At 47.1% G+C, this 27,427-nt stretch overlaps 1 protein-coding gene across 1 annotated transcript in view; it reads right to left on the bottom strand.

The window, feature by feature from the left end:
• NFKB2 (nuclear factor kappa B subunit 2) overlaps positions 1-27,427 on the bottom strand; it is an 83,514-nt gene that overhangs the window by 42,000 nt on the left and 14,087 nt on the right. The window contains exons 3-5 of the mRNA XM_082223572.1: positions 18,113-18,184; positions 16,213-16,280; positions 15,146-15,273 (exon numbers count right to left, since the gene is read on the bottom strand). Coding sequence (XP_082079698.1) covers positions 15,146-15,273; positions 16,213-16,280; positions 18,113-18,184 — 268 coding nt within the window. The remainder of the gene's footprint in view (positions 1-15,145; positions 15,274-16,212; positions 16,281-18,112; positions 18,185-27,427) is intronic.

Raw genomic sequence — 27,427 nt, 5'->3', positions numbered from 1 at the left:
AAGCTATGGTTTTCCCTATAGTGATGTATGGAAGTGAGAGCTGGACCATAAAGAAGGCTGATCGCCGAAGAATTGATGCTTTTGAATTATGGTGCTGGAGGAGACTCTTGAGAGTCCCATGGACTGCAAGAAGATCAAACCTATCCATTCTTAAGGAAATCAGCCCTGAGTGCTCACTGGAAGGACAGATCCTGAAGCTGAGGCTCCAATATTTTGGCCACCTCATGAGAAGAGAAGACTCCCTGGAAAAGACCCTGATGTTGGGAAAGATGGAGGGCACAAGGAGAAGGGGGCGACAGAGGACAAGATGGTTGGATAGTGTTTTCGAAGCTACCAGCATGAGTTTGGTCATGCTGCGGGAGGCAGTGGAGGACAGAAGTGCCTGGCGTGCGGGAGGCAGTGGAGGACAGAAGTGCCTGGCGTGCTCTGGTCCATGGGGTCACAAAGAGTCGGACATGACTAAACAACTAAACAACAACAACATGCTTTCTAATTCCAAATTGTTTATTTTGGTCAAAAAAAAAAAAACATGTCCGAAATGTCGAAAGATCGAACTTGAACTTGTTTGCCCAAAAGCAAAACCAGGGAAATAGCTTGTCGTGACATCAGACTTCCTCTGCTCTGGGTAAATTCTAAACATTCAGCTAACCTTTTGAAGAGGGCAGTCCTATGCAGCTTTACTCATAAATGCATAAAAGCCGCTTCCCTCTCATGATCTCTCGCAACTGGTATTAAAAGCACACTGCCAGTAATCATGGATAGCCTTAGCCTCTGTGAATTTGCCTAATCCTCTTTTAAAGGCAGGGCCGTGGGTGGCGCTGTGGGTTAAACCACAGAGCCTAGGGCTCACCGATTGGAGGTCAGCAGTTCGAATCCCCGCGACGGGGTGAGCTCGCATTGCTCGGTCCCTGCTCCTGCCAACCTAGCAGTTCGAAAGCACATCAAAGTGCAAGTAGATAAATAGGTACTGCTCTGGCAGGAAGGTAAACGGCATTTCCGTGCGCTGCTCTGGTTCGCCAGAAGTGGCTTAGTCATGCAGGCCACATGACCTGGAAGCTATACGCCGGCTCCCTCGGCCAGTAAAGCGAGATGAGCACCGCAACCCGAGAGTCGGCCACGACTGGACCTAATGGTCAAGGGTCCCTTTACCTTTTAAAGCCATCTCTTGCTATTTATTTTATTTCTTATTTTTATATAAGATTTATATATCATTTGTGGGGGGGGATGGACTTCTACCTATGTCTCCCCCCACTTTTTACTATCTCCCCCACCCACACTTTTGCAGGTCAGGAATACACAACAACATAGGCTGAAGAAATCTTATCAGATTCATTCCTTCTCTCTTTAAATACAGCTGGTCCTAGCAGGCGGGTGGGAGAAGCTGGGCTAACCAGCCTGAAGAGATTTTACAGGAAATATTCCCCAGAAATGGTGAAGCAGCACAGAGGGACACCTTACCAAGTGGTCACAAGCCCATTTTGGCAGTTATCCCTTGTTAAGTGGTTTTATTCAGCCAGTCACAGGGAAGGGTGTTGTTGCAGGAGACACACTTGAGGGAAAGAACAGGGAGAGCAGGAGCAGCGTGCCAGAGGAAATTCAGAGTGTAACTGACAAGAGAGGATAGCCACACCCCAGGAGGAGGAGGCTACATAGGGAGAAAAAGGAGGAAGTTACCGTATTTTTCGCTCTATAAAACGCACCAGACCACAAGACGCACGCACCTAGTTTTTGGAGGAGGAAAACAAGGAAAAAAATATTCTGAATCTCAGAAGCCAGAACAGCAAGAGGGATCGCTGCGCAGTGAAAGCAGCAATCCCTCTTGCTGTTCTGGCTTCTGGGATAGCTGCGCAGCCTGCATTCGCTCCGTAAGATGCACACACATTTCCCCTTACTTTTTAGGAGGGGAAAAGTGAGTCTTATAGAGCAAAAAATACGGTACATTCCAGTAATCCAGGAATTATGTATGCATAGTTCAAAGTACGGAGGAAGCAAATTCCTCACCAGAATATGAGGAAGGGGCAATGATGTCAAATGTTACTTCTTCTACCAATTCCCCCCATACCCCCAAACTCTGGGGGGAAAACACATTTACACAGTTCACAAAAGTCTGGAATTGGCAGCCCTGAAGTTTCAGCAGAACCCCTAATCAAATTAAATTCTCGTTTCGAAATCATTTTCCTCCCCACGTTAGTGTTGGTTGCAAATTAGTCCATCGCCGGAGAAACGAGAACCTGGAAACCGTTTCCCTGTTGGCCAACATGATAATTATGTTATTCCCCGGAGGTTCCGAGGACAGTCTGGGTATGGGATGGCTCCTGCTCTCTCGCAGGTCCCCGGGAATAGAAATTCATGGGGGGGGCGTGTTTTTCCAGCCACAGGCAGGGAGTTGGAGCCTTGCTATCTTTTCTGCTTGTCATGTTGAAAGGCTGCAGTGTTTTGCCCTTCATACAGCAGACTCTTAAGGATAGTGACAGCCTGCAGTCGAGCAGAAAGCAGGGAGACGGGAGGTATGCAATCCCCACCTCCTCCTGTCCTGCGCATGCATAAAAGGGGAGTGGGCTGCCTCGATTCGAGAGAGAGGCAATGGAAGTTCTGATGTGCATCTTTGGATGGCGTACAAATGCTGCACATAAACCTTACTACAGTGGTACCTCTGGTTATGTACTTAATTCGTCCCGGAGGTCCGTTCTTAACCTGAAGCATCACTTTAGCTAATGGGGCCTCCCGCTGCTGCCGCACCGCACGATTTCTGTTCTCATCCTGAAGCAAAGTTCTTAACCCGAGGTACTATTTCTGGGTTAGCGGAGTCTGTAACCTGAAGCATATGTAACCCGAGGTACCACTGTAGTCTAATTGCGGGGAAAATTGGTATGGAGAGAGGCAGGCAGGAAGTTGTGAGCAGGGCGCTGCCTCCAGACAGGGCTGGCAAGAGAGATGATGGATAGATTGGAGCTGCTTCTACTTGCCTGCTCGGTCCTGTCCCTTTTACTTACTCCGATTAGGGTCCCCAAAAGTTAATAGACTGGGACAGTGCCAGTGGCGTAGCGTGGGTTATCAGCACCCAGGGCAAGGCAAGTAATTTGCGCCCCCTAACCTGTAGATTTGCGCCCCCTAACCCATGGATTTGCGCCCCCTAACCCTAACCCCCAGATGTTGCGCCCGGTGCGGCCAGCCCCCCCTGCACCCCCCACGCTACGCCACTGGACAGTGCTTGTATTTAGATGGTGATCCCCAGACCTGCCTCCAAATGGAAAGGTGTCCTCCTAAGTCTGTAGATCAAGTGGTATATGGTGTGGAAGATGCACGTTCAGGAGCTCCTCCTGCCTTTTAATCAGTAAAGGTAAAGGTACTCCTGGCCGTTAGGTCCAGTAGCGGACGACTCTGGGGTTGCACGCTCATCTCGCTCTATAGGCCGAGGGAGCCGGTGTTTGTCCACAGACAGCTTCCGGGTCATGTGGCCAGCATGACTAAGCCGCTTCTGGAGAACCAGAGCAGTGCACGGAAACGCCGTTTACCTTCCCGCCAGAGTGGTACCTATTTATCTACTTGCACTTTGACCGCGTCGCGGGGATCTGAACTGCCGACCTTCCGATCGGCAAGCCCTAGGCTCTGTGGTTTAGACCACAGCGCCACCCACCTCCCTTAAAGGTAAATAATCCCTGCTTTGAAGGCCAGGGAAGCTGCCAGGGGAAGGGGGGAACAAACCTTCCTTCGCCCAGTTTCCCTGATCTAAATCCCACCATGAAGCTCCTCAGAACAAACGATCATTTTCCAGAGCAAGGATCTTGGAGAAAAACAGATCTCCAAGATAAGTCACAGAACATGGGGGGCGGGCGGAGGGAACACACACACCACACCACGTATATGTTTTAAATTATTGCACATTCATTGTATATATTACATGTATAAAATATTCAGAATGGTCCTTTCAAAAGTATATACAAGTCAACTCAATTCCACTGAGAAGCAGCTCCAGCTCCACTAAACATAAAGCAGCAAATGGGAAGAGAGGAACTTCCAATTCACCAAGTTCCCCTTCGTATTATTATTATTTTTTAAGAGATACCATAGGGGCTTTCTAGATGATGTCATTTTTCATGTTTGTTTCGAGGGTGTGAAACAATCACGCAAGCTGCAGTTAGGGCGTCACATGGGATTCAGACCTATTTCCCCCCACACCGTGATGCTGTTAACTGTCGTTATACTAAATTTCCCCAGCCCTTATTTTGCCGCGGATGAGTGCGATTGCTCCCAAAGTGACAGTGTCACTCGAAATCACGTGTGGCGTGCTGCTGCGCAAACGGATATCCAACCGTGCCCGAGATATCATTGGTAAGAAACGACACATTTCTCCCCAGGTGCACCATTCTGTAAACATACAAAAATGTTTGATCCTTGATTTTAAGAACCAGTGGGTGGGGGAACCTGTAGCCCTCTGGGTGTTGTGTAACTCCAGTTCCCTTGGGTCATGGGTCAGTCAAGCTGGAGTGGGAGGGGGGGTGCAATCCAATAGCATCTGCAAGCTCTGCGTCTTTGCTTTGGGCAGTAGGTACTTCCCCACTATAACACGTAAGCACAGCCTCATCCATGCAGCCCTTTAAATATTGTTTTCACATGGCAAACTTCAAGTCCTCATTCCACAGCAACAGCTTGCTGCGTCGGGAGTCTTTTTCGTTTTCTTGTTCCTTTTTCAATTTCCACAGTGTCTCCATCTCCGCTCCCTATAGCACACACGTTTCCCAACTCCAAAGCAGCGATCTTCCATTACGTAGGACAGGATATCACACTCCAGCTAGCATGGGGTATCAGGTTAACAGGAGCAGGGGAGCAGGGGGGGAGGTATGCAACTGGAATAATTCGGTGGGATTTATCACTTTGGTCTTGTCTCGAGATAGTATGTCGTAAGAAAGTGAAGCTTTTCTGCCTGGTCCTTTCATCTACTCATTCAAAAGAGAGTGCGAAAAAGTAGCAAAAAATGTTCCCAAAATCTTGCTTTTATCATTACCTTGGAATCAAGGCCAATTCGTCTGTTACAAGAACAGTGGTGTTAAAACTCTCATGTGGCTCCTTTTCATGGCATTCCAATGATGTTACAAAGAGGATCTTGGAGGAAGGAGCAATAACATAACTGCAGACACATGCCAGATATTTAAAAGCGCATTCGACACACATTTAAAGCACATGAGTCTCCACGAAAGAATCCTGGGAACTATAGTTTCACCCTTACAGTGCTGCAGTTCCCAGCAGCCTTGACAACTGCACTTCGTGGAAAGCTATGTGCTTTCAACGTTTGTTGAATATGCTTTAAATGTGTGGCACAGATTGACCAGAAACACACAGCTCTTACAATGTAAGAACTCAGCTGTGCGTTTCAGGCACACGTTCTGTGAACCAGCTTCTGGGAAGTTTTGAACGCCATCTAGCTGAGCGCTCCAAAAATTCTAAGGCACACATCTTTGGGACTTGCGTCCCACATTCCACACATAAATCTTTAGAATGTACACAGGGCAAAGTAACATGAGACACAGACCTGAGAAACCCTGCCTGAATAATCAAGAGTAGTACAAAAGGAACCCTGTGAGAGAACACAGATTTCAGAAACACTGAAATTCCTGAACAAAACACTGCTGAGCATGTTAAAGGCATTTCGGTATGGAGTAAAGCACTAGGCGAATCACAGTCTTGTCTTGTTCCACAAGATAAGGGTGCAGAATCTGACAAACTTTTGCGACGGCTTGGAATGCACCAGTTTGTTTCCCTAGGTCCGAGGACTTTCCAGGTCTCTGCTGGGAACAAAACAAGTATCCCAAAGTCCTTACAGTTTTAAAACTGCATTTTCAGGGATGGGAGCATAGCGAAGAAAACCAGGAGGGTAGTCCCCATTGAGCTTTTTGGAGGCAACAACCGTTGCTAGCACCTAGAACAGGGAGAGGATGACATCTCTAAGGAAGCTACGCGGAAGATTTGGGTTTCCCAAGACTTCTCCTATGTGGGACAGCACCACCAGGGCTGTCGACTTGCGCTGCAAAGGATCCTTCCGGTGAGATTTAGTAATGAGGCCCAGAGCCAAAGCGCTGCATCTCTAATCGGAGACACTCTGGACTTGCCCAAGACTTCTTTGATAAGCAATCGGGCACCAACTCAGCTGGGACTTTTTTCAAATAACATAAAATAAAGCCTCTTGTAATTATTGCTCACTGCTAATCTTCTTGCTCTTGTAAACAGAACCGCACTAAGTTGGCAAAAAGCAACAACTCACGCAGCAAATACTTTTGGTCCTGAAGAAATTAAGGCCACTTTAAAAGAGGACTTCTTGGATGAAAGGAGCACGTTTTACAGGGGCAGCTCACATCTGATTCCTAGTCCCAGGTTAAAAAAAAAAAAGTCCATGTCTGCTGTGAGTCTGAAATCCAGGTCTCTTCAACCCAGGTACTGAACTGCAGGTGCCAAAAAGGTGCGCTGTGCCACCCAAAATGAAATCTGTCTTACTCTCTTCAAATGGCAACAGGTACCCCACCTACACCTCTCAGTATTGCCGTTTGTCATCCTCTCCCTCCTCTTGTGCCCATTGGAAGGAGAGTCTTTGATCCAAGGATACAGAAATCTTGCTCCATAAAGGCCACTGGTGATACTGGAATGTGGCTACACCTTCAGAGCAAAATACCCAGGGCACTGTTAGTGTGGCACATAGGCAAAATAAATACAAGAGGTGATTCTTAAGGCAATATTCTGTCTTTTCTCCCTTTTTTGGTATCGTTGGAAGTCCCACTGTAAGCACAGCTCGTCCCGGCTCTTGCGAGGAACCGGTTTCCTAGCCGTCCCTTCCCATCATGGCCATGTTCTCCAAATGGGTGTGAACATGTGACATGCTGGGCGTGCTGCTATCCACTTTGAAGCTTTTGGGAGTCCGCCTGGCTTTCAGGAGAACCAGAAAGGTGTCGGTGGAGATGGCTCCAAATTCAGCCGTGAAGGTGCCGTAGAAGACGAGGACGTTTATGATGAACATCCATTCACAGAGGGCGGCTAGGTGTTGCAGGACGAAACTCTGCTGGATGAAAAATACGCCACATGGGGGTGCTGAAGTCAAGGCAAACAAACTGTGGGAAGGATCTCACCAGAAACAGGACAAGGCGGGGCCTAACTGGCTTAGTAAAATTAGTGGTGGTAGGCTCCCATCAGCTGAATCCAGAATCGTCAGCTTGGTAACAGCTGGCTTTGAGTAGTCCACGCAAGTGCAAAACCGGCATATATACACATGTAACAGCCTCGTCAAACACTTAAGCATCTTAAGACATGAAAGATCTATTCAGAATGCTACTCTAAGCAGCTTTACCTGTTTGGGGTGGTTTTACCCCCCTGAACTTCAGCAGACTCACTAATTTTACAGAAAGTGAAGAGTTCAAACGGGGGCCTGCAAGCACCGCCTGTGAAAATCCCCAGCCGTTTATTGCAGCCGTTCCTTATGATCTCAGTCTCATAAAACCTTATTTGAACTGAGCTGGATTCTTGTCATCAAGTTTCATCGTACTGTAAAAAGCAGGCAAAAACTGAGGCAGCAACTTTAAATGCCGCTATCTGACGTGAAACGTTTTGTTTCCCTTTTGAATGAACTATACTCTCTTTGCTGCTCAGAATTAGCTGCTTCCCCAGGTAATGAATTCTCCTTTTGCAGTATCTCTGGCAATATCAGCCCATTAGGAAGAGGGCAAGCTGAAAAATGGTCTACCTCACCTCATTTAGCCTGCCTCCCAAGCATCACATCCCAGGTAAAGTCAGGGGCCGGCACAACCACTAGGCAGTGTCGTGACTGCCTCAGGCTGTGGATGCCAGGGAGGAGATGGCAGAAGCAAACCTAGTGCCATTCCTCCTGAGCTGCAGAGTTGTTCTCTGTGCCGTGAGCCCTGCTCAGCAGCGGCTGGGGACATTGTCCTATCTCTCACATTGAAGTAAGATTCAACTGCCAATCCAATCAACCTCTTTACATGGGATTGGGAGGGGCGCCATCTTATCCTGAGCCTCAGGCAACAAAATGTCTCGAGCCATTTCTGGGCTAAAGGCTGGGGAATACAAAAACACAGTCTTCCATGGCATGGGGGAGTGGAGATCACACACTAACTCAAATAAACATGAAAAAAACAACTCTAAAAAAATTGCAAGGCCTTAAACACCACCCTTGTTATTTGTTGGAATGGTGACCCATCACACCTCAAAAGGCTTTGTATGCATATTAACACTCTTGCTTCTTATTTTTTTTACCCATCTCAAGCCCTGGGAAAATCCAGTGCCCTCACATCACATTCATTCCTCCCTCTCGCCCCGGCAACCTACAAGTTAATTATTCGTGGATAGTTTAGAGAGGTGCTTAACTGGAACAACCTAGAACCTGCTACTACACATTTACAGGAAAAGATGTGCCACGTCAAGTGTATTTAGCTACTTATTCCCCACTTTTTAAATATCTACAGCAGGCACCCCCCCCAAACTCGGCCCTCCAGATGTTTTGGGACTACAACTCCCATCATCCCTAGCTAACAGGACCAGAAATAGACTGGAAAGAGAAGTTGCTGAATTGCAACTTATTACCAAACTTAAAACCATGGAGAGACCTGGTCTGAATAGAGACATTGGATTCTTCTCTCATTATACATGATAAGGCTATTTTTAGCCATCTCACCCCTTGCTTTTTTCCTGTAAAACCAATTGCAGTCGTTAACAGTCGTCAACAGGTTTACCACACCCATTTCCACCACCCTTCTGAGTATTACCCCTCCCCACCCACTCACCAACAGTCTCCCAAAACAACCGCTATTGATAGGGTTATCATCTTGGGAGCAAAAAGATCCCTTTTTAGGGAGACTTTTTCTTTTGGCAAAATGTGGCTGCAAGTTGGAAATTGGAGGTGGACGAAGGCTTCTTAACTTCCACATTGTAGGCTCTTTTCCAGGGACAAATCCCCCCCCCCCGCCACCATTTATCCCTTGGCCAGGGGAAACAATGAGATGCACATTGGTTTTCTCCAGTGGGGCTAAAAGTGGCTAGGATGCAGTTTTCAGCTGCAAAACAGCCTGAGAGGAAAATATTAAGAAGCCCCTCCGCACCGGCCTCTTTCAAATTGCTCTCTCTTCAGCTGGTGTTCTGCGAAAACAATAACAACCCCTAAAAAGCAGCAACGAACTCTGCTAACATGTGATTTCACCTTCTGAGGAAAGAAGGACTTCTAATGCATCTTCCCATACAACCCCCCCACCCCACCCCACCCCCGGGGTGGGATGCCTTCTGTCTTGAGCAACCCTGATAAAACCTCATTTCGCCTTTGTTTATTTAAATCTCCCAAGGCAGGCACCTTGTAACTTTCCAGGGAGGTTTAGGGTAATATTTAGCCCAAACCTCTTGCTCTCTGCACATTCCATCTACTGCTCCTTGTCCTTTCCTCAAGTCCAGTACTTCCTGGCCCCTCTTTCTTCTCCCAGCCAACCAATTCCACCCCCCGCCCCGCCGACCCCTATAGCAGGCACTATGAAGCTTTCACGCTGCAAGGAGCTGGAGTGTGGACTCTAGAAGGAACCTATTATTAAGTCCATCGCAGAACTGCCCCCCCTTTCCAGCATGAGTCTTCCAGGGCCCAAATGGAAGAGTCGCTGGAGGTTCGTGGCAGTTTCTTTCACCCATTTAAAGGTAAAGGTAAAGGGACCCCTGACCATTAGGTCCAGTCGTGACAGACTCTGGGGTTGCGGCGCTCATCTCGCTTTATTGGCTAAGGAAGCCGGCGTACAGCTTCCGGGTCATGTGGCCAACATGACTAAGCTGCTTCTGGCAAAACAGAGCAGCTCACGGAAATGCCATTTACCTTCCCGCTGGAGTGGTACCTATTTATCTACTTGTACTTTGATGTGCTTTCGAACTGCTAGGTTGGCAGGAGCAGGGACTGAGCAACGGGAGCTCACCCCGTCACGGGGATTCGAACCGCCAACCTTCTGATCAGCAAGTCCTGGGCTCTATGGTTTAACCCACAGCGCCACCCACGTCCCATTTACATTTCTTAAAAATTCAACGACAGCACCTCCTCAATTGCACTAGGACCTCAGCAATAGGGGTGGGGTGGGGTGGGGCAGGATATCACCTGTTCATTCTGCTCCATTTTCTCGATGTGACTCTGACCCCTGCAATTTAGGGGAAGCGCATGGCTCTTTCCAAAGAGATGTAGCTGTGAGTCAACGTTTACATGATTTAATATGCAGTCTGGCCCTTCTGTTTCCACAACCCAAATGCATTAAGGGCCCTATTTATAGCCAGGCAGACCTCGCTCCAGTCTCTGCCTCGGCTCGCCTGGCCAAACTCTAATTCAATCTGATCCATCACTCCTATTTGCCTCTGGATACATCTATTCCACACACCCCTCCCCAAAAAAACCAAACCACATTGATGCAGAAAGGATACTGAAGATGAGGGTGATGAAAGCCAGGGCTGCCAGGATGCTGCGCAGATGCCCAGTCCAGTAATGTCCTCTGGATTTTGCCATGCGGTACGTCAGGATGGACTGAAGGAATATGAAAAGCATGCTGGTAGGGAACGCCACACCTGCCCCGATGTAGTGCAGAACTTTAGCATGGTCCACCTAGGAGAAAGAAGCAGCGCCTGATTAGGAATCCAAAACACACAGTCACAGAACAGAAGGGACCCCGATGGTCATCTAACCCATGGGTAGGCAAACTAAGGCCCAGGGGCCGGATCCGGCCCAATCACCTTCTAAATCCAGCCCGTGCACGGTCCGGGAATCAGCATGTTTTTACATGAGTAGAAAGTGCCTTTTTATTTAAAATGCATCTCTGGGTTATTTGTGGGGCATAGGAATTCGTTCATATGTTTTTTTCAAAATATAGTCCGGCCCCCCACAAGGTCTGAGGGACAGTGGGCCAGCCCCCTGCTGAAAAAGTGTGCTGACCCCATATCTAACCCAACCCCCTGTAATGCAGGAATCTGTTGGCCCAATGTGGGGCTCGAACCCACAACCCTAAGATTAAGAGTCTCATGCTCTACCGACGGAGCTATCCCAGCAGTACACAACCAACTAGGTTGCCCGGTCTACACGTGCAGGAGAATGAGAATGTTTCTCTGGTTCCATTTTTCGCAGCCAGTTGCTACAGAGAGCTTGTTGCCAGGATGATTTGCAGGGGTCGGGCCTTGGCAGATCCAGCTCCTTTGGCTTTGAACAGACATCCCTCCACGCCCATTAAGAATAGTCAGAGGCAGGAAGAGAAAGCCAGACACTGCCATAAAGCATCAGCTGCTCAGGCAGCCCCGTCCCCCCTCTCCTCTCTTCACAGAGACACAGCAAACATCCAAAGCACGACTGCCAAACGAAGGGAAAGCAAACACGAGGACACAGTTAATATGCCTGGCCTCTCTGGGCGCAGCAGGTTCCCATTGCCCCCAGGTCAGCTACCAGGCCTCTCAGCAACTGACAAAAGGGAAAGAAAGCGCTTGCCAGGCTGCTGAAGGAAGCCAAGTGCCACAAAATGCTGGGAAACTTTGAGTGCAAGTGTAAGGTAAAGGAAAAGGGACCCCTGACCATTAGGTCCACTCATGGCCGACTCTGGGGTTGCGGCGCTCATCTCGCTTTATTGGCCGAGGGAGCCGGCGTACAGCTTCCGGGTCATGTGACCAACATAACTAAGCCGCTTCTGGCGAACCAGAGCAGCGCACGGAAACACCGTTTACCTTCCCGCCGGAGTGGTACCTATTTATCTACTTGCACTTTGAGGTGCTTTCGAATTGCTAGGTTGGCAGGAGCAGGAACCGAGCAACGGGAGCTCACCCCGTCGTGGGGATTCGAACTGCCGACCTTCTGATTGGCAAGTCCTAGGCTCTGTGGTTTGACCCACAGCACCACCTGTGTCCCTTGAGTGCAAGTGTAGAAAATGCCTAAAAACACCTACATCAGGTTCTAGGGACATCATCTGCAGACATCCAGGGACGTCTAGGGACACTCTTTTAACATTTCGTCTCCCAGTCAATTCCTACTAGGGATTCTCTATGCCAGGGGCGTAGCGTGGGGGAGGGGCCCTGCCAGGACGATTGCCCCAGGCACATTTTTCGGGGGGGGGGGGGCGTGTGGCTCATGTTGCCCTCTCCAAGCCAGCCCTGTGACACTTTGCAAAGCTCTGGGAGGGCAGCGTAAGAAGGATGCCACACGCCCTTCAATCCCAGCCTTGGCCTCGAGGGGCTGGGGTTGAAGGGCACATGGCTGGCGCATCCTCACGCTGCCCTCCCCAGGTCCCAGCCTAGTGGGCTGGTGTTGCTCTATTGGCACCGGCGACGAGGACTGGGCTGGCACACGGCAGGCTCTGTTTGCCCTCTGCGCCCTGTGCGCCATGAAAACACGCTCTGCAGCTGCTCTGTCGCCCTAGCTTGTTTAAGCTCATGTGCAAACCGCTAAAGCAGTCATGGGCATTCATTAAGCTCTAGGGGAGTGAGCAGCCACAGATACGGGGGGGGGGGGGTCTATCAAGAACAACTGATTTTGTGCCAGAAGAGGAACTGCAATTGTGTAAGCCGGGGTGGCCAACTCCCGAGAGACTGCGATCTACTTTCAGAATTAAAATCTGGCAATGATCTCCTCTGTTTTTGGGGGGTTCAGGTTAAAGTTGTTGAATTTTTTAGGGAGGAGAAAAGCCCCATTTTTATACATATATTTTCTTAGGGGGAAAGTTCCATTGGGGGGGGGTTAAAGGCAAGGGTCAAAGGGAAAAAGTCACTCACAATAATATCGCTTTGAATGAAAACAGCCATAGAGAGAAAGCTCCGTCTTCCCTTCCACTGATCAGACAATAATGGAGGGCGAGGGGATGGGGCAGGAGTCAGTTTCAATGACACTGAGGAAAGGGAGCCAGAAATCGACCCGCGATCTACCAAAACCTCATGGGGATCTACCAGTAGATTACGATCGACCTATTGGACATCCCTGGTGTAAGCCACAGTGTCAAACTAAACCGGAAGAGGGGGCTCTATCTCCGGAGACCCTTTGCTTTCTAACAAAGCAACTCCAAATCCCTCTCCCCCCACGTCCAAACATGCTACTGGCTACAGACAGGAAAATTTTGGGTTTGCTTTCTTAAAGCCCACAAATTTCCCCCTCCACAGCTTATCAGAGATTGAGGAGGGTTTTGAAACTGGGGCCAGGGGCGAAAGGTTAAACCCCCCCTCCCCTGACTTCAATCCCAAATGCCCTCACATATTTTTCAGGGGGGGACGGGTGTTAGGAGATCCAAACTTCATGTCCACTTCATGTCTAGTCTGACCCACAATGGTTTGATTCAGGCTATGTGGTTCAGAGCCAATGGAGCTGCGGCTACCTACAAAAGAGGGAGTTTGGGCAGGGCAGCCCAATGAAAAGTTCCATTCAGCGTCTTGCAGCGGTGAAAAAGGCAAATGCAATATGAGGAATTATGAGAAAAGGGACTAAAAATATAGTAGCAAATATAGCCAGGCCGCTAAATAAATTTACAAGACACCTGCAGCCAAATAATTGGTCGGCAGGTTTAAATATATGTGACATGCAGCTTCCCACACTGCTCTTTGACCTTTACTGCACTCTTAAAATTGCCAGGTCACAATGCGGCAGTGAGAGAAAATGCCACAGGTGGAAGAATTCTCCTTTTCCATGACTATTAAAAGCAGAGGGACTCTGCCAGTGTCTGACACTAGAGTTAACCATGCTACGATGGCTTCCTTCTCCACGGATCCTAGTGTCAATAATGACACTCCTATCCCTAGGCTCAACACTAGTGAAGTTTTGCCACATATACGTGGAGTTTGCAGCCAAACCACAAATGCATGTTTTGCTAGACAAGCATGGGGTTACTACACAGAGAGTTCTTGAACTTCCTAGAGAGGGCCTTCTGTGAGGTCACTTCCCCTGCCTGCTTGGGGAGGGAATTCGGTAACAAAGGAGATAACCTTTGATACTTTCTCCTGCCTCTGAGGAGACTCTCTCTCCACCATGCTTCCAAAATGATCAGACGTGTCTAGGCACTCCAGACACACACAGTCAATTTTCAAGCCAACTTTTTATAATTTGTACCTGAGAAGTTTTCTTACTTGTGTTCTATTTGCTGCCTGCATTGAAATGTAAGTAAGCCTTTTTTGTTTATCTTACTAAAAACGTGTGGTTCATTCTCTGCAACGGGGGTGAAGAGGGGGCGGTCAGCAGGCCACAGATAAAAGGGATTAAAAGGTGTAATTGTGTAATTTCTAAACCTTAGTAAGCCACAAAACATATAAGTGTTTTACCCTGCTAAAAAGGTTTCACAGGCTGCTTACTTTTGTATTTCTCCCACCACGTGGATAAAGTTTTAATTTTAATCTACAGATTTAATCCTCAATCCATCTCCTGAATTACAGACATGCCACTTGAATTTAACATTTCACCCCACTCACTCTGTGATAGCACAACATAGTAATTATCTAAAAATAACATAAAATATCTCTACAATGCTCATATAAGCATAAGATGACTAGGTACAGTGGTGCCTCGCAAGACGAATTTCCCCTATGGGCTTGCTTCGCAAGACGAAAACGTCTCGCGACTTTTTTTCTTTGACTAAAAACAAAGACATGTTTTGTTTATAAAGTTAATTTATTTTCCCTTAAATTTTTGAACTGCTCTTTACAGTATGTGTGACTTTAAAGAGCAGTTAATAAACTGTTGTTGTACCAAATTTGGCTTTGTTTGGACTTTTTTTGACCATAGGAACGCATTAATTGATTTTCAATGCATTCCTATGGGATTTCGTGCTTCGCAAGACGAAAAATTCGCTAGACGACAAAAATTGCGGAACGAATTAATTTCGTCTTGCGGGGCACCACTGTAATCAAGGCCACTGTTGTGTGATACTCAAAAGCAAGGCATCCTAGATAAGAGATATGCATTCTCCTCTTTAAACTCAAACTGCCCTCTCCTATCTTAAGGCTTTATATCAGAGACTGAAAGTTTGTGTATCTTCAGACGTTCTGAGACTACAACCCCCAACATTCCCAGCCAGCATGGCCAATGGGCAGGGGTGATAAAAGTTACAATCCAACAACACCCGGAAGGCCACAGATTCCCTACCACACTTTACACAAACGGAGGAGTCAGTCGTCTTACCTGGAAGTTGCCCACCATAATGAGGCCAGCTGCACAGATCCAGCCTAAAGCCAGCCCCAAAGTGTTGAGAAGGGAAGAGCCGTAATGTTCTATAACGTGTGCATATCTCAGCAGGCCAACTAGCATCACTAGGAAAAGGAAGCAAGAATCAGCCTCAACCATTGCCTGAAAAGCCTCTACCTAACTTGTACACAAGACTGGCATTTCTGCTCCCACCGTAAGCCAGAAAAAGAGCAAGAACGTTGATGCCCCACCAAATGAGTTCTTGCAACTCATATAAAATATAAAGGTAAAGGGACCCCTGACCATTAGGTCCATCGTGACCGACTCTAGGGTTGTGGTACTCATCTCGCTTTATTGGCTGTGGCCAGCATGACTAAGCCGCTTCTGGCGAACCAGAGCAGCGCATGGAAACGCCGTTTACCTTCCCGCCAGAGCGGTACCTATTTATCTGCTTGCACTTTGACGTGCTTTCAAACTGCTAGGTTGGCAGGAGCTGGGACTGAGCAACGGGAACTCACCCCGTTGAGGGGATTCGAACCGCCGACCTTCTGATCGGCATGTCTTAGGCTCTGTGGTTTAACCCACAGCGCCACCCGCGTCCCTAAATATAAAGGTAAAGGGACCCCTGACCATTAGGTCCAGTTGTCATACGAAATATATGAGGCAGCTAATGGCTAAAAATCTCTTTTTTCATTTAAGAGAAAAGATATTCCTAGCCTTTGGCTTATCTATCTATCATCTATCTATCTATCATCTATCTATCTATCATCTATCTATCTATCTATCTATCTATCTATCTATCTATCTACTATTTCAAAGCATGCCAGCACCACCAGCTAAACAGCTACAGTACTCAGGGCCCAAAATCTCAGCTAAAGCATCCATGACAGATGACCACCCAACCTCTGCTTAAAAACCTCCAAGAAAGGAGAGGCCACATCCTCCAGAGGGAGACCATTCCACTCCTTCACAATTTCCCATTCTTCCCCCCCTATATTTTGTTCTCTAACACTTCTTTTCTTACAAACAAATCCAAACATTTGCTTGGGGACAAACCGACTCACCCATGAATGAGCCCAAGCTGCAGATCAGGCTGAAGAAGCAACTCTCTGGTGGGAATGTACCACACTTGCTGTAGGGGAGAACATTGAGAAGGTATCTGTCAGGGAACTGACATCGGAGCTAGAGGCGGAGGGAAGGCTCTCAAATGATGCTGGAGAAGGGCCCAGCAGGGAGAGAGGCAGCTCCGCAGATGGGGAAGCAAATCAGCGCAACACCAGGGATATAGAGGGGCTGATGGGGGAATCGGCGAGAGGGCTCCAGGACTCTTCACAGGACCCCAGCGGGGAGAGCACGGGTCCTCCGCTACCCACGCCCTCCCTGCGCAGAAGACTTCCGCACAGGGAGAGTACGAGGAGACTTGGCGTCAAACAACTTTTATGTTGGAAAAGATTTAAGAAACGCCCACTGGCGGATTCTGCTAGCGACTGAGGCAGCCACGAAGTGAAGGGCGGCCCAGACTGAAAGGTTTAGCAAGGCAACAAAGCCTGGAGAGGCGGCAACTTACGCATGAGGAACCCATACACATTACAGTATCAAAGCATGTTATCTCATAAGACCAGATAAGGAGAACAGTCCCAGGAATTTTGGCACCCCAGTCAAATATTGCATCACATGAGGCCTTAGTTCTCACTGTGGCATGAAAACAAAGTTTTCTGTTCAGATTTTCCTGGATCTTATATTCTAGCCTGGAATTTCACTCTGGCCTGGTAAATAAACTCTCAAGAGAACTAAAAGGTCATGTAGTTAGGACAGCTAAGATTATGTTGGAAGATTTAAATAAGGAAGGAGGGGCAATGTACAATTCAGCAGTGTTTAAATTGTAATTAATTTTACTCTTGCATATTATAATCTTTGCATGCAACAGCCACATTATATTTTCCTTTCTCAAAGATTCATTTATTATAATGTGCTGTTAATTGTACTTTGATAATAATAATAATAATTTTATTTATACCCCGCCCTCCCCAGCCAGGACCAGGCTCAGGGCAGCTAACATCAAAGTATGATACATTAAAAGCATAAATCAAACAATTGATTAAAATACAACTTAAAATCAAAATTGGAGCAGAATAAAATCAGATGGCAAGCCATGGATTATAACTATAGGGGATGGGAACATTGAATGCTCACCAGGCCCATCTGTTTGTGCTTACGTCTTCTATAAATATGCTTACGGCTTTTATAAACTGAGCAGCCGGGACCATATTACAACAGTTCAAAAATACCTACATTGGCTCCCAGTGTGTTTCCAACCACAATTCAAAGTGTTGGTGTTGACCTTTAAAGCTCTAAATGACTTTGGACCTGTATACCCGAAGGAACGTCTCCACCCAAATCGTTCAGCCCAGAGACTGAGGTCCACCTCTGAAGGTCTTCTGATGGTTCTCTCACTGCAAGGTTACAGGGAACCAGGCAGAGGGCCTTCTCAGTAGTGGCACCCTCCCTGTGGAATGTCGTACCCCCAGATGTCAAAGAAATAAACAATTACACAATTGATCAAAGACATCTGAAGGCAGCCCTGTATCAGGAAGCTTTTAATGCGTGATGTTCTACTGTGCTTTTGTATATTCTGCTGGAAGAAGCCCCGAGTGACTGGGGCAACCTCGTCGAATGGACAGGGAACAAAAAATAATTTTTTATTATAAGCCCCAGCAATCATCTGGTCAAGCAAGCAATAGTACAATTTAAGGACACACTCCAGCCAGGCAAAAGCATGTGAGGAGGATGCAGAGCTGGGCGGGTGAGAAGTTGTGGCCAGGGGAGAGTCCTGGAGGCCAGTTGGATAGGAATGGAGGGCTATATTTGGCCTGAAATTTTGCATCCCTGGTCTGCAAGGCTGCTTCTGAAATCCAGACATCACCCACCAACCTGCCCCAGGGAGCAAGGAATAGCATACCTTACCTGACAAGAGGGATATGATCCAACGTACAGCAGGAAATAGGGCTATCCAGCTCACAAGACTGATTATAAATCCTGAAAAGGAAAGCAGAGAGCATAACAAGAAGGCTTTGCACCTCTAAACAATGCAAACAATTTTTAAAATCTTCCCCCCAAAGAGGAATACCAGAAGAGTAGGTTTGGGTCCATTCAGAAAGATGCCATCCTGTCTAGAAACAGCCCAAACTCCCCCAAATATCACTTAGCATCAAATTCTATGGGCCAGCAGCAAAGAATGACAGGTGCAGTAGATTTCCCAAATACGGAGAATACAAAGAAGAACCAGGAAGCAGCATACTCACCAACTAGATATATATTCCCAAGGACAGATATTCTGCAATGCCACACAACAGCTGGGCAAGCATGGAATTCTGAGAATCCCAATTTTTTGTTTAAAAACGTTATATCTATCCCCATGAAGAATGGCTGTGAAGAGCAGCTCTTTTCATATTTGCAGCCATTGAATGAAGCAGGAGAGCAGCAATATTAGGGACAAGGATGGATTAGGGACTCAAAGACTTCTCAAACATATAAACATAGTCTGAGGCCCTTATCTGTGTGTCCCTCCCAGAGAGGTTCAGAGGGTGGCAACTAGGGAAGCCTTTTCAGTTCATCATTGGTTGATATCCCAAGTGAAGCCTGCCCAGTGCTGACACAGACATTTTTTCCTGTACCACAAAGGCTTTCCTCTTCACGTGGCCATTTTGATGGAAGCTTGGCGTTTTGAAAACTTGCCTAGATACTGCTCTGTGTTGGGCAAATAACCCCAAGCCTAGTGGACTGGTTTAGCACTCCTGGAAGCTCTAAAAAACAAAACAAACGCTCCTCTTTCCTCGGATGCCTTCTTGGAAACACAGTGGTACCTCGGGTTAAGTACTTAATTCGTTCCGGAGGGCCGTACTTAACCTGAAACTGTTCTTAACCTGAAGCACCACTTTAGCTAATGGGGCCTCCTGCTGCTGCCGCGCCACCGGAGCACGATTTCTGTTCTCATCCTGAAGCAAAGTTCTTAACCTGAAGCACTATTTCTGGGTTAGCGGAGTCTGTATCCTGAAGTGTATGTAACCTGAAGCGTATGTAACCTGAGGTACTACTGTACAGATCAGATGCAGATGAGGGTGGTGTTATGTACTGAAGTTCTCACCCTGGGCCAGCATAGATAGTTATGCAAATGAAGGATTGAAAGTGACGTTCAGTGATTGGATAGTTTGTATGCAAATGAAGGATCGAAAGTGACGTTCAGTGATTGGCTAGTTACAGAAAATGGTTACTGTTGCATTCTAGTGGAGCTCTATATAAGCAGGCTGACTGAGCTTCTCAGTTCAGTTCTGTACCAGCTTAAAAATAAAGAGCTGCTTTGGAAGAATCGCTGTGTCGTCTGATATGTTCGCCCACAACTTAACAGGTGGGGAACCTCCCTTTCAAAGGCAACAGAGCCAGGCCTTCCTGAGGCTGGTTCTGGAAAGCGGAAGTGAGCCACCAGTTCAACAGACTCCAAATGGCCCAGAGGAGGGGAGAGCTTTCCCTGGAATAGACATGACTCATGCACGGGTTTGGCCAGGGGAGGCAACCATTCCCAGAAATTGCAAGGTGGCTTTGCCCTAAGGGGGAAACCTCAAGGGGGGAGAGGAAACAAAGCCGGACTTGCTGAAACTGGTCTTCCAGTTTCTTGAAAGTCTTTTTCCCCCCATGAAAGAAGCCTCTGTTTCTTTGTCCCATTCACTAACGGGTGCTTTCCTTTATCATTTTGATGGCTGCGGGAATGACCTTACCTTACCAGTTGAGAAGTGGCGGAGGGTAGTGTGTGTTTGTGTTTAAAGGTAAAGGACCCCTGAGAGTTAAGTCCAGTTGCGAACGACTCTGGGGCTGCAGCGCTCATCTCGCTTTACTGGCTGAGGGAGCCAGCGTTTGTCCGCAGACAGTTTTTCCGGGTCATGTGGCCAGCATGACTAAGCCGCTTCTGGCGAACCAGAACAGCGCACAGAAACACTGTTTACCTTCCCGCCGGAACGGTACCTATTTATCTACTTGCACTTTGGCGTGCTTTTGAACTGCTAGGTTGGCAGGAGCTGGGACTGAGCAACGGGAGCTCACCCTGTCGTGGGGATTCGAACCACTGACCTTTCGTTCGGCAAGCCCAAGGCTCAGTGGTTTACACCACAGTGCCACCTGAGTCCCGTGTTTGTGTTTAGTTCCCATTGAACATTTTTCCAGTGCTCTCCAATTCTAGATTACTCCATGGCATCTTCCCCTGGGCTTTAACTGGTAGTGTAGTGGTTGGGAGTTACTCGTGCGTAATCCTGCTCCGTTTGAGCATCGGATTGCCTGGTTAAACCCTCCGGACTACGCAGCCCATCTTAGCATGGTTGCCCTTAGTCACTCGTAGAATCTGTCTGTGGGTGTTTCTTAAAGCGTTGCCAACATAAGAGTTGTTTGACGCCCAGTCGTTTCCGCCTCTCACTGCGCGGGAGTCTCCTGCGCAGGGTGGGCGTGGGCAGCGGGGTGCTTGGGCTCTCCTCACTAACTTCCAACGAAGAGTCCTGGAGCCCCTGCACCTCCCTGTCCCGTTCCTCTCCTGGATCTCTGGTGTTACACTCATTCTCTTCCCCTTCTTCCCGGCTGAGTCTCCCTCTAGCGCTTGGACCTTCCCCTGCAGAATCAGAGACCCTCTCCTTCTCCCGTGCCTCTGATGGCAGTTCCCTGACAGGTAGGGAGGCTGACTACCAAGCCCCCGAGACTGGTGCATTTGTTGGTTTTGTTTTTAACCTAAGTCTTTCCTGTTTTCTAATCCATCTTTCCACACTGATGTATTTTAAAAGAGAAAAGGACTTCCCTTAAGAAGAATTAACAATGCACATCTGTCAAGAGCGCAGCCTCTCCAGCTTCCAGAAAGCCCAGCCAAGGACATCATGGGGTTTTCGGGACAGGCATTCACTGCAGAATGCAGTGGAGAGATGATTTGTAAATGGAAGAAAAACACATCTGCAAAATCCCTTGGCCACATCAAAAGATACATAAACCCTGCACTCCATGCACGAGAATTTCACCAAAGTCCCCTTTGGTAATATAAGAATGCTATTTCTTTTCTTATGAATGGGTGAAGAATGATCGAGGGAAATAAATTTTAAATGCATTAAGAAACAGAAGCAGATTCTCTTTGCATCCCATCTAAAGATGAAAAGAGGTGGAAGGAACATTCTTTCATATGTGGTGGACTTGTAAAAGGGAAAACGAGTATTGGGAAATGATCCATAATGAATGGAAAAAATTGTTCAAAAGTACTTTCTAAAAAAAAAAAACACCCAACCCCAGTCCTTCCTGTTGGAGATAATTCAGACTGAAATTTTCAGGTGTCAAAAAAGATTATTTATGTATGCTACTACTGCGGCCTGTGTCTTGTTAGCCCCAAAATGGAAAACTAGCGAGGTCCCAACCAAAGAAGAATGGCAACTTGACAGAATATGCACAACTTGCAGACTTAACATATAGAATAAGAGAAGAAGAAGAAATGTTTAAAGAAGATTGGAAAACGTTTATTGAATACAGTGGTGCCTCGCAAGACGAAATTAATCCGTTCCGCGAGCCTCTTCGTCTAGCGGTTTTTCGTCTTGCAAAGCAACCCTATTAGCAGCTTAAAAAGGTAAAGGTAAAGGTACCCCTGCCCGTACGGGCCAGTCTTGACAGACTCTGGGGTTGTGCGCCCATCTCACTCAAGAGGCCGGGGGCCAGCGCTGTCCGGAGACACTTCCGGGTCACGTGGCCAGCGTGACATCGCTGCTCTGGCGAGCCAGAGCCGCACACGGAAACACCGTTTACCTTCCCGCTAGTAAGCGGTCCCTATTTATCTACTTGCACCCGAGGGTGCTTTCGAACTGCTAGGTTGGCAGGCGCTGGGACCGAACAACGGGAGCGCACCCCGCCGCGGAATTAATAGCAGCTTAGCGGCTATTAAAGGCAGAATTTAATATTAATATAATAATATTAATAGCAGAATTTAATAGCAGCTTAGCGGCTATTAAAGGCTTAGCGGATTGGCAGGCGCTGGGACCGAACAACGGGAGCGCACCCCGCCGCGGAATTAATAGCAGCTTAGCGGCTATTAAAGGCAGAATTTAATATTAATATAATAATATTAATAGCAGAATTTAATAGCAGCTTAGCGGCTATTAAAGGCTTAGCGGATTAGCGGCTAAAAGGCTATTAGCGGCTTAGCGGCTTAGAAAAGGGGGGGAGCGGGAAAAAATCTCAAGACTCGCAAGACGTTTTCGTCTTGCAAAGCAAGCCCATAGGGAAAATCGTCTTGTGAAGCAGCTCAAAAACGGAAAACCCTTTCGTCTAGCGGGTTTTCCGTCTTGCGAGGCATTCGTCTTGCGGGGCACCTCTGTATATGGGAAATAACTGTGCACAGCTGAAAACACTGGCAGCATTAAGATAAATTCAACAGTGTAAATAAGTTTTGATGGTTGCAATAATGGAATACTGAATGGTATAGTTTTCGTAAAATATGAAGGGATTTATTATATGTACACACAGAGCTTCCCAAGATGACACTGGCACAGCCAAGCCTCCAGCTACACTTGCTTTCACCCTGCAAGATACTAAAGACAAAACAACTTGTTCCATATGGGGTAAGAATTTGGCTTTTACACCACCTGCTCATTACCCAGGTGAGGGAACACCTTTTAAATAAAACACGGAACCAAGAGAATTGGAGCAAGCGTCAGCGAATCCAGTTAGGGACCTGGTTTAGGAACTATTGCAATAGGACGGCCTTGCCAACTAAACGTTCAGCAGAACCAGCTAGAAAAGACTGCCCAGAGCAAATTTGTAACAAAGCTTATTATCAAACACAGCGCACAAAGAATAATAAAACATAATAATCAAAACAATTTGGGTCTCAATAAAAAAGCTGTGATATAAATGATACAGCTGAATGGTTTTTAAGACGATCTATTCCCTAACTTCTCAGGAGTTGGAACTAATTTTGAACGATAGGATTGCCAGAGGAAGAGTGAGCAGAGCAGAACAAGGGTTTTCCTGATTGCATCCATTTAGAAGGACTGCCATATAAATGATTTGCAGCAAAAGGCTCAGATATGGAATCAGAGAATTGTAGAGTTGAAGGTACCCTGTGGATCATCTAGTCCAACCCCCTGCAAGGCAAGAATATGCAGCTGTCCCATTCGGGGATCGAACCTGCAACCTTGGCATCATCAGCACCATGGCCTCTAACCAACTGAGCTATTCAAGCAAAGATGTCTCGAGAGCATTACTGGAAAATTGGGCAGGGGGAGATCAAGAATGTAGACACCCCCATGCTTGATCCCTTCTCATTTTATCCTCACAATAGCTCTGTGAGGTAGGTTAGACTGAGAGGCGATGACTGGCCCAAGCTCACCCAGTGAGCTTCATGGCCACGTGGAAATTTGAACCCTGCTTTCTCTCAGGTCAGGGTGGCGCTGTGTGTTAAACCACAGAGCCTAGGGCTTGCCGATCAGACGGTTGGCGGTTCGAATCCCCGCGATGGGGTGAGCTCCCGTTGTTCGGTCCCAGCTCCTGCCAACCTAGCAGTTCGAAAGCACATCAAAGTGCAAGTAGATAAATAGGTACCGCTCCGGCGGGAAGGTAAATGGCGTTTCCGTGCGCTGCTCTGGTTGGCCAGAAGCAGCTTAGTCATGTTGGCCACATGACCTGGTAACTGGTTTCCATGACCTGGAAATTAGGTTGGCCACGACTGGACCTGGGTCCCTTTACCTTTCTCTCAGGTTCTAGTCTAGCAAGAGACAGGCACTGCCGGGAATATTTTCATTTGAACCGGCTCAGAAATGTGCAGGTTAAAATGGCAAATTCTCTCCTAAGCCTCACCCCATCCCCACAAAACCAGACAGATGACATTTAGTGTCTCTCCATCTCCTTCCTAAGCTCTTTTGTTTACACCCTGAACTTATTTAAAGGCAGGAACACAAACAGTGGCAACCTCCTTCCTCCTCTCTCCCTCCTTGACCTCCCCCAAACCACAGCATTCTTGGCCCAGCTCAATATTATAATTTTCCCCCCTGTTTATGCGACAGAAGCAATTGAGAAAACTTGGTGGATTCTTTTCCAGGGCAAGTATGTGCACCCATATTTAATATCAGCTATTTCCCTATTTCCCAGCTGGAAATGCGGAATCAAACTAAATATAAGTCTTTTTCTTGGCTGAAGTGCTTAGCCGCGAAGAGCTTCCAAGAAACACATTCTGCTATCTCTCCGACTCATCTCCCAGCACACCCTGTTAACTTCTCCGGAATGATTTTCATCCTTGACTACTTTTGAAAAAAATGCAAGGGCAGCTGTGTCAAAAAATGGGGCAGAATTGTGCTCCGAATTCAACTCAAAGGGAGCTAACAGAATCCTTTATAATAAAAACATTGGCTGTATCAAAACTAATCCTACAGGCTTTTATGTGCAAATAAACAACAACAACAAACAATAAGTCAGTGCCAGATCTGAACACCTGCACAAGCCCAATTGCCAAACATAATACAGTGGTGCCCCGCAAGACGAATGCCTCGCAAGACGGAAAACCCGCTAGACGAAAGGGTTTTCCGTTTTTTGAGTTGCTTCGCAGGACGAATTTCCCTATGGGCTTGCTTCACAAGACAAAAATGTCTTGCGAGTCTTGAGATTTTTTTTCGCTTTCCCCCCCTTTTCTAAGCCGCTAAGCCGCTAATAGCCTTTTAGCAGCTAAGCCGCTAAGCCGATAAGCCTTTAATAGCCGCTAAACCGCTAATAGCGCTAATCCGCTAAGCTTCTAATAGGGTTGCTTCGCAAGACGAAAAAACCGCTAGACGAAGACACTCGCGGAACGGATTAATTTCGTCTTGCGAGGTACCACTGTAGACTGGGGTGTGGACAATTCATTGGTGTCTTCCTAGTTGCATGGGAGGGAATCATACTGATAGTTGAAGGGATAAGGTCCATCTCTCCACAAGCTGCCTCGTGGTGAGAAATAGGCTCCCCCACCATGCCTATAACTAGTTAAGGTGGAATTGGGGGCCCGTTTTTAGCCTGAGAGCCACACTTCCTTCTGGGCAATTTTCTGGTATCCACATGCCAGTGGGGAAAAAGGGAAAAGTGGGAAGAGCATTGAACATAAACTTTTAGAAATCGTAGAATTGTAGATTTGGAAGGGACCCTGAGGATTATCTAGTTCATTCCGCTTGCAATGCAGGAATATGCAGTTGCGCCCTACAGGTATCGAACCTGCAACCTGGGCATTATCAGCACCATGCTCTAACCAACTGAGCTGAGCCACCGTTTTGGTGTCTAGGGGCACATTTGTTCAAAGGATAATAATTAATAAGGCTAGACGAATGCTCCAATAGTTGGAGCAGGGACACAGCCTGCAAAGTAGAGGGTTGGACTAGATGACCCCCCAGGATTCCTTCCAATTCTACAGTTCTATGAAATAACTAGCATGACAAAAACGGAGCAGAGATCACTTTCCTGGCATTTCCCACTGGAGCTATTTGACGACTTAAAATAAAACGGCAGCAAAAAAACGAGAAATCTCCAGAGAAACTGACTGTTCTCCAGCGGAAACGAAGATTTCCCATGCCAAATTTTCAGCCGAGGGGACAAATTGTCATCATATTATGCTGAATAGAATTTATGGTGCTTCGTAATGACAGAATGCTGAAAAAGCTGTTCACCCAGCCCTATTTACCTAGGAAAGTAGCCCATCTAGAACTCTGACCCTAAACCTTCTCTGTTTTGCAGGACGTCTTCAGGAGCAGAAAGGGCTAAGGAGTAAACCCTACACAAATCTGGAGTGAGGACCCTAGGAAGGTTGCATGGAGCCTTGTACGCCTCCTTCCGGCAACTCCTGCAGCCAAGCTGCTGCCAAACATATTGCTCTACTTTCCTTTGGACCAGAGAGTGGGGTCTTGTTTGGGCAGCCCAGGACCTCCATGCACACTGCCCAGTATTGCACCCCAGGAAGTTCACTTCAGTGCTCCTAATGTAGCGGTTTGACTTCACCCCCGGTGAATTTTTGGGTTAAAAAATAACCTTAGTCCCTGCCCCAAAATTGTCCATTGATTGGGACCCTGCTACAAAATTTTAAGTGCTACATTAAAATGGGGGGAGAGCTTGGAAAGTGTAACAATATTTTTTATATTCTTTTTAGTCAAAAAGGGCATTCCTTTCGTATAATAAATGGAGCTGCACATTGTGGGCATTAAAATTGTACATATCCTTATGTACAATAAATAATGTGGAGGGAGGTTTGTAAGTGGTGAAGAGGAGGGAGTCAAAATATTGTTTTCATGCTATGTTTTGTAGCCAGTCTATGTTGCTTCTCTATTTACTAACTACTTGATCTATTCACCATGAAAGCCCATTGGTTCCTCATGACGCTGGCGTATCCTGCTGAGAAGTTAAAAGTTCCCACAAAGAGAATCACAGAGTTGGACGCGACCTGTGTATAATCTAAGTCCAACCCCCTGTGGTTGCAGGAATAAGCAGTTGTCCCATACAGGGATAGAACCTGCAACCTTGGCACTGATCAGCACCACACTCCAACCAGTTGAGCTATCGGGGTTCATAAAGACTAAGACTCCAGCCCCTCCTTCCTTTAGGATTTGGAGCCTTTAAGGATTAAAGAGGTCCCTTTTCCAGCAAGGAGGGTGAGTGCTTATGTCTCTCAATCCATTTTGGCAGGAGGACTGGGCCCACCTACCTGTCAATCCTCTTGACATCAGGACGATGTCATTTTCCTTCGCCCTTGCAGTTTCAACTCAAACCACACGGGCAAAGTCACACGTATTCGCAAGCGCCAACATTCTGTTGATCAGCAGCACCTGCACATTGCACTCCCTTCACCGGCATGGTTTGAAATCAAGCCACTCCGGCTGGATGGCTGATCCCTGCAAACCACACCAGGCATCATTGTATATGACATCAAGTGTAGGGAAAGTGGGCAGGGCTTAGGCAAAGCAATCTGAATTACAATGCCTGCAGGTTGGAGGTTCGCCACCACTTAAGGTGAAACTGTCTAGCATGCCTCCTTTTTTCTCCACAAGCATGAAGACCACCAAGTGGTGTATTTTTTTTATTTTTAAACCCTGTAATGCAATGTGTGGGTAGACTCTGTGCTTTAAATAGCGGACTACGTGCACCATGCAATCGTTGGCAAAACTGCAAACTTTCACGTCTTCAGGCTTTCATAGTTAGAGTTCTTTAGCTACTTACATCATCTAGGCGGCCGACTTTGGGTTGGAGAAAAAAAATAAAAAG

Source organism: Podarcis vaucheri (assembly GCF_965113315.1).
Source record: "Podarcis vaucheri genome assembly, chromosome: 5".
Classification (NCBI taxonomy): domain Eukaryota; kingdom Metazoa; phylum Chordata; class Lepidosauria; order Squamata; family Lacertidae; genus Podarcis; species Podarcis vaucheri.
The sequence above is the reverse complement of the archived record's forward strand: the minus strand, read 5'-3'. Positions and strand labels throughout refer to the sequence as shown.